The 16,348-nt window shown below is 39.7% G+C and overlaps 1 protein-coding gene across 9 annotated transcripts in view; it reads right to left on the reverse strand.

The window, feature by feature from the left end:
* The window catches only part of TSPAN5 (tetraspanin 5), a 90,018-nt gene that overhangs the window by 13,183 nt on the left and 60,487 nt on the right, over positions 1-16,348 (reverse strand). For 5 of the 9 annotated variants that reach the window (XM_087735700.1, XM_087735698.1, XM_087735697.1 and 2 more), the window contains 3 exons: positions 13,413-13,463; positions 2,811-2,957; positions 736-906 (listed from right to left, as the gene is read on the reverse strand). In XM_087735700.1, the coding sequence (XP_087591826.1) occupies positions 736-906; positions 2,811-2,957; positions 13,413-13,463 (369 nt within the window). The remainder of the gene's footprint in view (positions 1-735; positions 907-2,810; positions 2,958-13,412; positions 13,464-16,348) is intronic. The other 4 variants (XM_087735704.1, XM_087735701.1, XM_087735705.1 and 1 more) reach the window with 2 other exon arrangements.

The raw sequence follows: 16,348 nt of genomic DNA on the forward strand, positions 1-16,348 counted from the left end.
TAACTTGTGTGCAAAAGTCAATGCAAGACTCCTTTACACACACTGATAATTACAGAGCTTAACCCCCACAAGCATGTGCATCTCTGGCTTCCCGCTTCCCTCCCAAGTGCAGATGTAGCATCGTTTAGAGATTTCCTATGAGAACTTTGTAAGTTGCCTACTTCATTAGGCTAATTGCATTAAGTCTACTTAAAAAGAAATAACATTGTAGTTTCACTCAGACCAGCTAAATATCTCTGCCACTCTGCAGTGTGGTGTAGCACCTCTAATGTCACTAAAACTACACCAACACTCATCTCTGAACCAAATTAAGCTTAGAAAAAGATTTTTTTTTTTAAACAGATGTCATAGCTCCTATAATAAAATACTTTGAACACCCCTCCCCCCAAGAACCCTAAAATATCTTCATCACATACAGAATATGCTCCAAAAAACTTAACGCACGACACTGATTTTAGATTTGACACACTATCTCTGAATCTTCAAGACTAAGTCACCCCAACTCTCCCCCTTGTTTTGCTCATTCATACATCAACAAATAAGCCACTTTTCACAGGTTCTGTGCGTTTGTTCAAGTTCTGTAAAGAGAAATATACGTATATATATATTTAAAAGTATTATATGCTAGAATATTTTTGTTTTTCCTTGAAGAAACCAAACAGATGGGAAGTAAAAAATAGAATAGATATTTCTTTAAAGTAAGATTTACAAAAAAATAAACATAGTCCAACTTACATATTCCTGTGTGAAGTCTATGAGGTTTTGCAAATCAATGTCATCTCGGTATGCTCTGATGTTGTTGTTTATAAAGAAATACAGCTGGTCCTTTATCCAGTCTTTGAAAACAAATGCTAGAACACCAGCAGTGAGCTCCAAGAAGAAAATAATTCCAAGAAACACAGAAAACTATGAAGAAAAAGAAAAAGGTTAAAATTATCTTGCTTTATGACCAAAAACTTATTTTTCAGGGCTCACAATTATGTCCAGTGTTAGGGCTTTATCTGTTTCAGTGCAAGTTCAAGCTATTCCAGCACACAGAAAATTTTAACTTAAAAATACACCATTTTTAATTAGGGCTGTAGTACAGGAATCTTAATTCTATTCTAACAAATAATAAAAATTCCAACAAATTCAAACTTCAGACATTTCACTGGGGTTTTTTAAAGAGGTCCAAGAGAATTCACTGTAAGTTTCAACAGAGATGGCTACTCACCACTTGTAGAGCCCTCTGAAAACTCATCTTAAATTTCTATATAGGCACTTACATTTTCAAAGGCATAAACAACCAATAGTGCCAGTGAAATTCTAAGTTACTTTTTCTTTAGACACCCTCATTGGTAAAGCTTTGCCTAAGCAGACAAAGCAAAAATTGGTAACAGCAGAAATTAATTAATGACTAAGTCAGAGCAGAATGTCTATGGAATGACTCACATCCACATTAAAACCAAATGAGGTTGCTATGATTAATGCAAATGCAATGGATGCCAAAGGCATTACTAATGATCTGCCACTTTCTCTAAGCATTGCCACTGAGTCTACACTGTTTTAAAACACACAGGGGTCCTCGTATACTGGAAGTCCATCCCTTTTGCAACTGCGCCTTTGAGTTTCATTTTAATATGCTCTGTGTGTGTTTGTTCAGATGCATTTTTAATTTCTCCTGCAGCTGCTGTATAGGAAGCTATTTCTGGTACAGCAGATGGGTTCATTTTAGGCAAGCTAACAGAAGCAAGGAAGAGGAGAAAAAAAAAAAAAAGTGTTACAATAGCTCCCCTCCTTTTTTTTTTTTTTTTTCAGCAAGAGCAAGCTAGAATTATCCCAAGCTGCTTTATAAACGCCTCAAGAACTGTAACTCTCAACTGCCTCCTCCCCTTATACAACATGCCTCTGGGAGCCAACTTGAAGGCAGTTGTTTCACTGGAAGCTTTTTCATGTATATATTAACAGTTAATTGTTATGAAGACACAACTACTACCCAGGCTGTGCCCACCTCTGGAAGCTGGGGTGGTGGAAGAAGGAATCTTGAATTTTTATTATAAATCTTAAATTTATCCCAAATGGAACATGAAACTGTTATCCTCATCTTCAAAGCTCACAGGAGGAGGGCTTTCAAAAAACAGAACTGGGCTACTTAGCCAAGGGAGTTTTGAATACTGAGGTATGTTTGTATATCAGCAGCTCCTTGCCCAACTAACAATCGAGCCCACAGTTCAAGAAGGCAACTTCTATTTTACCTGTCCTGGGCACATTCTCCTCCCTTTCTCCCTCTCAGGCCCCAGCACTGACAGTAAGCAATGAAGCCTTTTCAAACTAGCTAAACGGTACAGAACTGATATCAGCAAGCAACCCCTCATAAGAGTCCTACCTCCTCTGTACCGTGAGGGACACTTGCGCAACAGAAATCACACGGGTCACATTCAGTGGTGTATCTACATTCCTCATATTTCATAGACAGCTTGTTATGGACTCAAAGTTCAACATGCAGATTCGTAGCAGAAATTTGTCTCTTTTCGTGACAGGAAAGCAAAATGTTAGGCTATATCCATATGAAAAGCAGTAGTTCCATGTCATGATTCTCACCCTCAATAGTTTTGAACCTTAAAAAAACCAACCCTGTAAGCACCAGAGACTGAAGAGCTGTAAAGTGTTAACAGTTAAGCAAAAGCGATTCACAGAACAGTACTTTCACATCAGGTAACACCTTCCGCTCCCCAAAAGACATTTTAAAACCTTTACATAGTCAAGCAGGAACAGAGAAAATGACTTATGCTGTGTAACTGATGAATGCCACAGGTGCAAAGGCTACTTACAAATTTGAGAAGAAAGGTATTTTCTCGCAAAGCTCCAATGCATCCTGCAAATCCCAAAATGAACATAACTCCTCCTACCACTAGGAAGAGCCAAACTGGATCAAAGCCTCCCAGGTCTGTGATGGAGGAGATATTGGACAGCACTCCCTGGGAAAGAAACAATGCCAAGGGATAACAAGTATGTTCAGCTTTCAGTTGTACAAATTCTGCTCACATTTTTCTTTTTAAAAAGGTAGAAGACTACAGCAAATAAATGTTCTGCAGTACAGCAAAAAAACACAATTAAGAAAATCTTTGCATTCAAAAAGAGATAAAAAGGGTGATTATGTACAGTATTTCCAAATCAACATGTGGAATGAACAATGAAGTGTGTTTCTAGAGTCCTCTGCGAGAAACTCACAGGGCATTTTGCTGCTTCTGTAGCTACAAGAATTAGTCTTCCAGAAAGTCAGAATAGATATTTGAACAAAACTTAATTCAATCTTATTACCCATGCTGAGATACATTTTAGGTATCATATACATGGTTTATGCAAGCACACAGTTACACGTTATGATAGAAAAAGCCATCAATAGCAAGAACACCACCTTGAATTTAGCATTTATGCTCAGTCTTTACAACAACTGAGAGCAATTAGAAGTGTGCTCCTAGGTTGCAGCATCTTGCAACAATGAATTTTACACCAAATTTTGACAAACCAGATACCTGGCCAATTCAACTTCAGGCATCTACAGCGCCAAAAACTCATTATATAAATAAAGTACAGCTACTGACTAATCAGCAGGAAAAATTTGAAAATAACGTCAAGTCTCTTAGTAGGACATAAGGCATTTTAAGGACTTGTCTTGGGAGATGATTTGCACTAACTTAGGTTAAACCTATCATATGGTAAACCACATATGCTGTGTTTTAGATATGACAGTCAGCACAGTCTGCTTGTAATGCCATTGCCCCCTTAGAGGCAGAGCTTGGGTTGTGACGCCAGTAATCCTGAGGAACTATTTTATTTTTTGAACACATTTTAACCAGAGTTTGGCTGATGTTGAACAGATGGGTCATATCAAGAAGCAAGTACAAAGTCTTCCTTATTTCAGTGAGTTTGCACAGGAACAGTTACAGTTTCCTAAACCCTTTTGGCAGCAAAAAAAGCTGAATTATCACTATTTCTTCATTCACCTCCCCAGTGCTGTAGGTCAATGCAAAGCACACTGCTGTAGCAGACATTTCTCTGTGTGTTTCTCAAAGAAGCCTGAACCCAGGATGAGTGCTTTGGACTACTGCTTTCCCTACTAACTCCTGAATGAAGCTGTGGCTTGAAAAGCAACAATATAGACCTCTACGGCTCCTTATTTGCAGAATTATTAAGTTCTTCATCCTTTTCCTTTTCCCTATTCATATCCCCTTTGCTTCTTTGAAGTAGGCCCAAAACAGCAATAATTTTAAAGGAAGTTATTATAACCTCATTTCCACAAGTTGTTAGTAACATTGTTAACAGATGACTGTTCACAACTGTGGCTTTAGACCTGTGATGTTTTTTGGTTTTGGGGGGGTTTTTTGGTGTTTTGGTTTGTTTGTTTGTTTTTTTAAGTATACTCAGTTTGGAGCACCCAGAACACATAAATTGTCGTGTAACCAGTATCTCCAATACAGTACTCCACATAGTCCGCAACCACTTCCATAGTATTCCAAGCAAGACTGACATTGAGCAAGTAGTAAACGAAGACAGTACTCAAACCTTTTTAATTCTGCAGACAAAGATAGCCTGCATAAAATATACATGGGATTTTCTCCAATGCACACAGCAAGGAGCCTTGGAAAAGGCCAGCATGCTAGAAGCAAAAGAAAAACCTGACTACAACCCAATCCTAAAGTACAAAAAATAAACCAACAGCATGAACGACTTTCTCAAACGGGATTCCTCTCCCTCCTACTACAGAAGGCTATTGCCTGACAGAGAGGGATAAAAAAAAAATTTAAAAAAAAAAAAAATCACGTTCATCACTTTCATCCTACATTACATATAGTACTAGTCCTATTGTCATTCGTTAAAAAGAGAAAAATAGGTGTTAAGGCATGATATAACACAACACTGCTCAGAGCCAGTATTGCTATCAAAGCAGACCAGTTGGCACGTCCCTTTTTCTAACTAACTAGTGATGAGATGGTACAAGCCAGGCTGAAATGAACACTTATCCTGGCGAAAGTCACTCATCTAACCTCTGGTCTCCTCCAGGCTCCAAATCCTCAGGGTAGCTATGATCTGACATGTACTGAAATAGAACAACACAAGCTTTATCTCCCATTGTTTGCTGTCCTTGGAAAGCACCTTTATGTGTATCTTTTGCTAGTCGACATATGGCAATCATAAGCCTAGCTTGGATAAACCCCAAATAATACATCCTGACAGCGCAAAGCACATACTGTGTAATTCTCATTTGTACTCTGTGTGCTCTCTGCATATGAATCCCAAGTTATCAGTATTCTGGAGAGACATCTCAGGATATACAATCTTCAGAGAGGCTCTGGCAATAAAATGATAGCTAGCAGCAGGAACAGAGACAATGCTCTATGGTTACAGCTAGAGATGCACAGAGGTAGTCTGATAGAAGATTGCTGCTTACTGCTGAAACACAGTTTTCCAGTCTTGTTTTTTTCTGGTCACTTACAAATAAGTTCTCTGAAGAAACAGCGGTGCAATACTTTAAAGAAAAGCATGTTTTGCTTCAAGCAGCAGGCAATGACCATCTTTAGCCAAAAGCAGAAGGGAATGTTTCCAGAGGTGCTTGAGCAGAGGATCAGGAATCTCATATTCTAACACTGCATCCTCCAGTGAGACACTCTGAATCCTCAGGCTGACCAGTCAGTCACAGAATGTACAGTGACTGTTTGTCAACTGATCTCTTACATCAATGCAAGACCTAAACAAACCACCTGTAAATCCTTTAAAGTCAGGCTTTCTACAAATGCAAAGTATTTTTTCTCAGCAACACTACTGCAGTAGTCCACTCCAACCTTTACTGTAAATAGTTGCAAGTACTACTAATGCTTTAGCATCTGAAAGGAGGAAATTTATTTTTTTTCCAAACCCACATTCTCGTTTTGGACGTATGCTTATTTTTCGGGGGTGCACATACATCATTTCCTTGGTAGTTTAGGCATGTGTGTAATCTTTGTTTGGCAGTAAACACTTCGTTTGTGCAAAGCTACATACTCTAATACTTTTCTTCTCACGATGGCGTCAATCCAGGGCTCTGCTGTAGTCCCACAAGGAGAGCCAGTAGGACATGTTCGCTGGCTGATCTCCAGCTCATCTGTTTGCTCTGTTACCCCACTCTCAATTGCCTGCTGTACGTTACAGCACCTGGGTTATTATTTAACCTTTTAATCCACCACAAGTCAAGATTTGTTTGGGGTAGTGAAGGAACAAAAGCATCATCCATAATTGAATTAAAATCAACAATGGTGAAGTTGTGAAAAAAGTTCCTTTCTTTGTGAAATGTACTTCACTTCAAGCACTAGGATACAGTGATGCAGGCATGGAACAGGAAAGACTGACCTCATATTCCTACCTCACCCCAAATTCAGGAGAGAAAGTCAAGTGAAACAGTAGGACCTGCTCTTTTCTCCAACAAAAGGGTGGGGGAAAGAGGTGGTGGTGGTGCCTTCCTTCACACCTAGAAATATGAGACAACCAAGCCAGGCCCGCCAGAAGCTCCTGCAGAACTGGAGTCTTCTCCTTATGGTATATGAGCACAGGCAGAAAAACAGTCTATAAGAGATGCCTGAATCCAGTGACAGATCCTCAGTTGTCATGCCGTTTTTTTCCCATCGCCAGAGCCCTCCACCCTACAAGCTGGATTTCATGCATAGCTCAAGGGGGAGCAAGGCAAAGGAAAAATGCTAGTCTTGAAGACAGTAAGCCGAGAAGGCCCCTCCTGATATTACAGCTGCACAATTGTTTGCCCTTTATGCCATCAATAAAGAATAAGAAAGCAACAGTCACTTAGAAAAGCAATAAGAGTGCACCCCTCACCCCTTTTCCATCTTGCACTCTTTAAGATCATCAGGACAATTTGTACTACTTTCCAGAAACAGATCTCTTGACTCCAGCTCCCACCTTTGGTGCACATCTACATTAGCATTTCAGGTCAGATCCAGGAGTCCATTTAAAGGGATTGCACACAAGCTATGCTTTAGTTCTCACCAGGGAACAGTCTCGAACCACATGGACTAGATTACTTAAAAATGAAGATGTGCCCCTGGAACATAACTCATGCTCCAACCACTAGCAGGCATTCAGTCCACAAGATCACACTAGAACTAGGCTGAAGAAAACTTAAACCTTTCAAAACCTGTAAAGTGTGCAAGTGGGTCTTCAACACCATTTCCTCTCCTATTGGTCCACACTGCTTGCATTTAGTAGACATAGCCTTTGAGTGCCGAACCCAGAAAGTTACTTTTAATTTCCCCAGAATGTACGGATGCCAACACAGACATCTTGGTTGGAGCAGTGGCCCAGTGTTGGCACACCTATACAATCTGATTGTGTTCCTGGTTCCTAATGAGGCCAAATAGAAGGGAGTCACAAGTGCAACAACAAACTAGTGAGATTTCCAGACTGTCTGTGGTTGTTGTTAGTATAGAGAAGTCACTGCCACATTCAGGTCTCAGAAATGTTCCCAGAAGTTTTCTAGACCTTTACTTCCTTCTGGAACAGCTGATTTCACAGGCACAGTAGCACACTGCAGGGCAAGAGAGAATGGCTCCAAGTGAAAACACTCTAGGCAGCCACAATTTTGAAAAGCTGACCCAGTAATGAAAATTCAAGGCATTTTGAGTCAGAGACAACACAGGAGAATCATCACCCTAGGGAACAAAGAGGTGATACACTGTGAAAGTATATGGAATTTGGCCCACGGGAGTGCACATAAAAGAACAGGACTCAACACAACAGTCCTCACGACAAACAACATCCCAGAGGGCCATTAAAAAGTAAAAAGAAGAAACCAACACCAGTAGGATGGGAGAAATCAGCTATTTTTTTCCATTTCCTCCAAGATAGGAAAAAACTTTCAACCTTCTCTGCTGCAGAATCCCATTACTGGGGGGACAAAATAAGCAGATGGTCAGAAAACGATTCAGCAATACAAGATCTTCTGAAATATTTCTTCTTTGCAAACAGAGGATTAGCCTTTCCACGAGCTCGTCTGCAGGACTTAAAATCACTAGCAAACAGGAACACATGGGGGTGATGGGAAATAAAAGTATTTCCAAATGCATGACTTTAAAATAGAAAAATGTCTCTCTACTTTGTTAGTCATAAACTTCATGCAGTTTCCCCATGCTGTGCATCTCAATGAGCATGGGGAACAGAACAATAGTCATTGAAACATGCCAAATTAATTCCACTCCAGAATTTTGTCTCTGCGAGCAAGAAATTAGGTGGGGGATGTTTACAAAGCTTATTTCCTTGATTTTTGTTGGTTTTGCATTTCCCACAGCAAACAGCAATAGCAGCAGAACTTTATTTTTCAAGTGTCTACTGAAGGAGAAGAACTAGTCTAGCTTTCTTGTCATGACAAAGCAGAGTTCAATAGGTGAATAACTGGCATAAATACACGCAAGATACAGATGTTTACATTTTTCAGGATTAATCGTTACAAGGTGTTGGAACACTAGTAAAATGATTTAAGAGCCTGTTTAGATAATGCATCTTTACATACTGAAATTTAAATTAAACATAATAGCAAATATTAGTATCACTCTCTCTCCTCCCCAGTCCTGTAAAAGCCACACACACAGTCCTGGCTTAGAAGCAAGATATATGCTTTGGGTATCCTTCAGCCCATAATGACCCACAGGATATGTACACACTTTCCTTGTCAGCAATTGTTTTTGAAAGAACTATGTGATAGACACGTATGCACAACAATTATGGAGTGACTAGTGTATCACTGCCTCTTGATGCCTGCCACTCACAGGGACAGTAAAAGAAGTAAGAATTTTTTCCTGAAAACAACTGTAGTTTTCATTTCAGGGCAAGGACAGACAGACGTGGTCTGACAAATTGTGACTGTTTCTATGTAGGGAGTTTAGCCTGTCTGAGAACACCAAAGCAAGCCTAAATCACCTTATATCAACATGTTAAAGTCTAGCTTAAAACTTGAGATCCAGTTTTAGAGCTCCTGCTCGCTAAGGATACTATGCTGGCCCATACCAGTACTCCAAACTGCACACAACTTCTGAGCTGGAGTGTCTTCTAGTTGCGCTGATTTAATAAGAAAAGCCTAGAAACCAAACTTAAGCACATAGTCAACCTCTTCCACTTCTCCATCTTCATTTCAGTCAACCTTATGCATGAACTAAGTCTAACTGACAAATTTTGCAAGGATCTGCAGATTTTTTTCCCCGCTTATAGTATCTCCACCTTTGCTACCTCCTACTTAAAGTATACCCCAAAACCACAGTCCTTTCCTTCTAAAAACTCCCTCTCCATGGACAGTCTTACGAGGTCTCAAAAGACATCACAGCAATTTATCACTTAGTCTCACTACTCTTGAATATAAGTCTCCTGCAGGTAGTGAGAGAACCAGGAAGCTTATTTTCCCACATACCGACTGGCATCATACCGTGAACACTCCCAATGAGCCTTAAGACCGCGTTATCTCATATATACAACCAAGGAGGGAAATAGACAAGTGTACAAGTCTAGTTTATTTTTAAAAAGTCAACAGAAGAAATTACTTGAAATGGTTAAAAAGAGGCAGTGAAATATAAACATTTTTCCCTTGCTGAGCACAGGTAGTATAAGTTGCCTGGGCTTAGTACAGACTCTTTGTATGCTAACAATGGTCATGTCACTGTTGGGGGTGGGGGGTGGAAGTCAGCTGCCGTGGATGAACTTTTTTATGGTACAAGCCCACGTCTAGCATGCCTGAAAACACTGTGAGATTGTGACCTATACAGTGCATCCATGTATAGATAGCTTTATTCATCCTCCGAGTTTATTGCCCCCACCCCGCCCCCCAGCTCTCTTTCAGGTTCATGACTCAGAATGCTAATTGCCCAGTTTTTGTTTAGGGCTGGCTGACTGGCTGTCAAGCCGATTCTATTGCCTATTTGACAAATGAGCTCTTTCGCCTCCCTGTAAAGGCTGTAAGGAAGGTCACGAGACTGCATAGTGTGCTTTTTTTCTTCTTTACAACAAAGTTTAAAGGGGAGAATTCAAGCCAACTTAGCAAAAAAGAGAAACTAGCCACCAAACCCACAAATCCACTCCAAACTGTTTTTAGCCGGCAGCAAATGGGACTCCTGTAAAGTGTGGATTATTTCTTTACATCCTGCATTTTTAATGTGGCTTGGCACACTATCTTTTTATCTTAAAAAGATTCTGTGAAACAGCAAAAGTATATACAAGTTGATGAGCGGGTTATAAAACAACACAGCTAGATATAAAGCCATGTGGTTCAAGATAGAAGCAAATCAAAATCCTCCCCATCACCAAATCAGTTTACAGTAGAGGAGTCCTTGTGAAGACCCAATCTTGCAAAAAAAACCTTACAAATTTATGTTTACGCATTATAGAATAGCAGCACCAAGTTCAACTTTGATAAAGACTTAGTTCATTGGGACAGCAGCAGTCTTCACAGAATGGCTGAGAGAATGGAAGGGACCTCTGGAGGTCATCTGGTCACCTAGACCTGGCTGCCTTGGACCATGTCCAGGCTGCTTTTGAATATCTCCAAAGAGGGAGACTCATCATCATCTCTGGGCAAACCACGCCAGTGCTCAGTCACCCTCACAGAAAAAAAAAAAAAAAAAAAAAAGTGTTTCCTGATGTTCAGAGGGAATTTCGTGTGTTTCAGTTTGTGCCCATTGCCTCTGTCACTGGGCACTACTGAAAACAGCCTGGATCCGTCCTCTTTGCAGTAGCCCTGCAGGTATTTATACACATTAAGATTCCCCCAAGCCTGCTCTTCTCCAGGTTGAACAGTCCTAGCTCTCTCAGCCCTTCCTTGTAGGAGAGATGCTCCAGTCCCTTAATCATCTAGGCAGCCCTTTGCTGGACTCTCCAGTATGTCAGTGTCTCTCTTGTACTGGGGAGCCCAGAACTGGCCCAGGTGTGGCCTCACCACTGCTGAGTAGAGGGGAAGAATCCCATCCCTCAACCTGCTGGCAACACTCCTAATACATCCCAGGACATTGTTAGCCGCCTTTGTTGCACGGACACAGTGCTGGCTCATGTTCAACTTGGTGTCCACCAGCAGCAAAAGCTGCTTTGCTGTCTTACAGCATACCATTACAACAGCCCATAACACCTAAGGGATATCCAGGCTAGCCTCAGGAAAGAAGCAGTCTAGCTAGAGAAGTGCTTTTCAGATTAAGTTACAGATCTCTCAAGTCTTAGGCTTCACCTACTTGGCCTTCACCTCCAAGTCCCCAGCTACAGCAAGAACTCTCTGGGATGTAACTGATCCGCCCCCTACTAAGCTGCATGGGGCCTATGAGTATGTGGAACTTGATCTTGCTGACTGCAGCTTCTGGCCGTTGCCTGTCCTCTAGAGAGCTGAGTGAAAGAAAGGTCTCAAATTGGCTTGACACAAGTCCATTTTTCTATAATTCCTGCTCCAAAATCAAGTCTGTCTGTGCTCAAGAGCTCTTGCAGTTCAGCTATACCTATACCACATTTTGGTTGATATAACCATGAACTGAAACAGTCCACACTAAGCATTGCAGGACACAACAGTTAGAGAAGCTGGGGAGAGATGCTCATTTTCAAGGAAAGACCTGTGCTTTAAAGCAATAAACAGTATTTTATTTATTAATTTCTATAGAAAAGCCTACTACATATGGAGCCTGAGCTAATATATATTAAACTGTTGTAGGTTTTTTTATTTGCTTATCTTAAAATCGACATGGCATTTTCTCCCACTTTCAGGATCTAATCAGAAATGGTTTTAAGATGACTTGATAGCAGATATCCAAATGTCAAGTAAAAACATGAGCTTTGTCTTCTGGCTATTAGCAATTATGAATTGAATGCCTATTTCCTAGGATGGGGTGTGGGTGCTTTCCCATATAGAAAATATGTAAAACCTAAAACTATTATTCTGCCAGAACACCCTCTAGCTGTAGAACTGGTATATTTTAGACTTCAGACACCAGACTATAGCTGTTTTCCCTTTACCTGCTCATGCATTCTAAAGAGGAATTAGCCTAACCTACTGAAACAATACAAAAATGTTAAAATCTTCTCTAGAAAGCCACTCCAAAATAAAGTTCTTCTCTGGGGCTTAGGCATAGGTATAAGCTCTGTCAGTATGCTCAGAGTATTAAATATAACATGTTTTTACATCTTTAATGAATGAAAAAAACCCACACCACCTGTTTCCAAGGCTGTTCAAGCCATCCCAACTTGAGTATCATATGGTACATAAATATACACATATATATACACACACAGGTGTATACAGTGTGAGTTAATTAATATCCCACCACTATTTGTAATTACCTACATCCAAGGCACATGCACAGAGCAATTAGAATCTAAGTTAACAACTCACTTCTGAACCAGCAAAACTTGTCCTGAATTTTTAAGTGACAAAACTCCAGTGCTTCCAATGTGTTATTTGTTCTGCCTCAAGCACCAGTTATTATGCCTTAAGTGACCATCAATTTGTAACTTACTCAGTGTTTTCCATTAAAAGAAGAAAAAAAACATTATGTAACTGAATATCATAGCACCATTGTTATCAGCCAGGTTTTATTATTTTTAATCTTTTAAACAAAGAAGAAAAGGAAACTCCGGCTTTAATTTTAGCTGTTGTCTTTTAGCGAGCCAAAACTCTTCATCCAGTAACCCAACACATACTGACTTGTTTTGTATATTATGTCTTGATATCTCATCTTCTTCCCAACTTCTGCAGCAAGCAAACCAAAAATTAGGCTCTGGTTCACAAATGTTTTCTTTCCCCGCTCCCCTTTTTTCCCATTTCCAATTTGATTTTACAGACTTGCAACAGAGAGTGTTCCAGTGGACAGTTTTATTTGCACAAGAAAAAACAACAGTTATTCTGTCTCAGGTTTGGCTTGGTTTTTGGGGTTCATTTCATTTTGGTTTTGGGATTGGTTTTTTGTTTGTTTTTTGTTTGTTTGTTTATTTTTTTATTTAAGAGGAACAGCGACTAGCATGCTATGTTAAGGCAAAAGTTGAGGAGGCTTATTTTCAGGAAGCTGTCCTCTGAGACATGTAGGCTCCCTCTCCATTCCTGGGGACACATGCAGCATAGACACACTGCTAATACTGCCTTCAGTAGAGTGTTCTAGTATCTGAGCTGCAGTTTGAGCATGCATAGATTGAAATGGTTATTTTATGTGCAAGTGTCAGCCGTGATTTCTTGCCAAAGCATTCTTGGGAAAGATGCCAAGGATCTTCCTCTAGGTGAGTCAAGCCAAGGTTTTATTTGATAGAGAAGCTTGATTGTGTTTCAGTAGAAACTATGTGTGGACACATAAAATGTGCAGCATATTCCTATTCCAGTATTTCATCAGAAAAAGAGAGGGAAATAAGAAAAACAGAGTTTGGTGCTATATTCAACTTACCTTTTCATTCCATGCCCACAATCCAATCCCAAGAAATGCTATGCCAAGGAACTAAAGGAAAAAAAAAAAATATCAGAGCAGGAACTCTAAGTTTATGGATTTATTATTTTTTAAACATACATATTGACTCATCCTCTCTGTTGGATAATGAATTTTATCAGGACTGTGGGGGCTTACCAAGAGTTTTAAAATGTGTGTAGTTGTTTATTTTACAACTCAACCATTGTAACTGCAAGAATTTAAAACTTGCACAGCTCATTCAGGGATGTTCCACATAGGAATAGTAGGTGCAATAAATGCCACTTTCTCAGCATCAAGCAAGTAAGGTTCTTTTTGAGTTTGTCAGACTCCAAGCAAACTTCACAGTCAAGCAACACATTATTTTACTGTTGTATTACCACCACCTGCACAAAACAACTGTCCTTGCAGCTCTCTCCCAGTGAGAGAATGTGATTAAAAGAAAGTCCTAAATACACACGTATTACCAGTTTTAGCAATGTTGTCCACAGAAACACAGAAAGGTGTGTAAATGTAAGATAACCCATGATTTCTGGGGGAAAAAAAAATAATAAAAGTAATACTGGTCTAAAAGAGTAAGAATTTTTAAAAACCCTGAAGCCAACATTTTATAACCTTTCTGATACTGAATGTTTCTGTATCTCATAAAGGAAGTTACAGTCTCCTTCTTCTCCAAGGGACTCAGAAGCACAAAACTCAAAAGACAATGTCTTTCCCCCATGATGGAAAAGCACCTATGATTTTGTTATATCCCTGTATTCTCTGTTCCACTGAATAGAGTGCATCATTTCCCTCCAAATTCTACAGGGTTTCCATAAAAAACCCACGCTAAGGATCGGTGACACAAGCAGAACAGGCAGAATAAGCACTCTTGTCTTGTCTCCCAACATCACCACTGCGTATTTGGCATGATACGGTACCAATCATGTAGAATTTGTAAAAAAACAAAACAAAACAAAACCGTATAGTAGGTGTCTGAGCACATCTCTAAATGTCCATTCGTCCAACATTCATCTCTGATTTTTAAAACCTAAGTGCTGGCTAAAAAGAAAACTATATTCACTCTAATTTCAGGGCATATAATGCAATGTTGCTCAAACATCAAACTCTGGTTTTCTTTGTGGTTTCTCCGCACTCCAGTGTACAGATTTATTCTGGCACATAGTATGCTTTCTCTTAAAATTCGTGTAAACAAATCCTAATGATTCTTCTTTTGCAAAACGAGACAAAAGTGTTTTCTGTTGCAAAATGGGAGGAGGCAGGAATATCAACTTAAAAAGCTTTCCCAGAAGTGATTTCAACAGCTTCAAAGCAAGATTCCTTCTTCCTTATAAACGCCTTTTTTTTTTTTAAGTGGCAATTTTAGCTTTATACTACAAGACTATCTGTAAAGAATAACTCAATATCAAGTGGCATATGCTCACTGCAATACTGTGAAGTTCCCTAACACCCCTCGCATCTCTGTGACTTTCTCCTCCAAGTGTGCTTTGCCAGCTGACCAAAGGACCATGCATACTACACCCAGGCAGCTCACCCAGAAGCCAATCTACACTAACTGGGAATGAAACTCTCCTTTTTGACTTGAAGAGTCATGACTGTAAGCTTAAACAATACTAAAAGCCAGTATTCTTTAAAGGGAACTGTCGCAGGCTTGGCTGTATTTTAATACGAGATAAATGGAAATTTTTCCTAGATGGAAAAACAGAACTACTGGTCAAGAAAGTGTGTTATTTCAACAACCTTAACTGCCTACAAGAGACGGATTTGAGAATGTCAGTACAGCCGCCTGTGATTCACCACGTGAGCCAAAAAAGGTCATCTTACCTGTACAGAGACTGCTCTTTTTCTACAGTTATAAAGCTTGCCAGAAGAGTGTGTGTAATCCTCCTGACTGCAGTGATTACTTGAAACTTGAGATAAAGCTGTACAAGTTTCCAAATCACTTTCAGACAAATGCAGTTAAGTTCTTTTTTGCAGTAACAGACTTTTCCTTCCTTCTTACACAGCCAAAGGCACCAAGGTTGAAGGAACAGGAGCGAGGGAAAAAAAGCTATATTATAAAAATCCATAAGCTGCATTTGGAAGTCGCAAATTGTTATTTGTAGAGAGGTACAACACATTACATTTTGCTAATAGCTTAACATGGTTTTGAACAGAATAAGCGTGGAAAACTAGAATGAAAGAATTTGATCAGTGCATACGAATATAGCTTAACAGCCATACACATCAGCTGCAAGTCTGGCTCAGATCCACTAGCTTTATTAAATTTAATCCAGTCAAGTGTCCTGATCCTCCAACAGAAGTTGAGACTTAAGGGTAAGATTACCTCATGGGTTGCAAAAGGTGACTTATAGTAGACTATACGGGTCTCAAGCCAGGCCTAGCTCATCTCAATTTACAGATTGGGTAATGAAACTGTACTATACTAAACTGAAGCACCTAAAAAACTGAGATCATCAAGCTTCTGGCAAGCCTGTCAAGAAAAATCAGGAAATTGAGTTTTCAGAGTTTTCAAGAGGATCAAAGAATTACATGCTGCTCAGTCCTCTCCATACCCCAAAATTGAAATCTCTATCCAGTTGCCTTTGAGCAGTTGATGAAACATGAACAGTGGACAAGATCCATTAGGAGAAAAAGGTTCAGGATGGAACCACAAACTCTGTCACAGGATGCTGTGGAAATCAAAAGCTTAATGGCATTCAGAAAAAAGATCAGATAAATTAATAAAGGATCCATAGCTATTGAAAAGTGATTTTGGTACAGCTTCTGGCTCAGGAAGTTTTTACATTGTTCCTCATTGGGAGATTATAATCAGGAAAAGATCACTGTATGCATGCTTTGTTGCTTGAATGTCTCGTTCCTTGGACAAACTCTACTTGCATTACTTGAGAGAAAATACTGAGCTAGGCAAGCCACCG

The sequence above is a fragment of the Nipponia nippon genome, unplaced genomic scaffold (assembly GCF_047370975.1).
Source record: "Nipponia nippon isolate SJK-2023a ecotype South Korea unplaced genomic scaffold, ASM4737097v1 scaffold_6, whole genome shotgun sequence".
NCBI classification, from domain to species: domain Eukaryota; kingdom Metazoa; phylum Chordata; class Aves; order Pelecaniformes; family Threskiornithidae; genus Nipponia; species Nipponia nippon.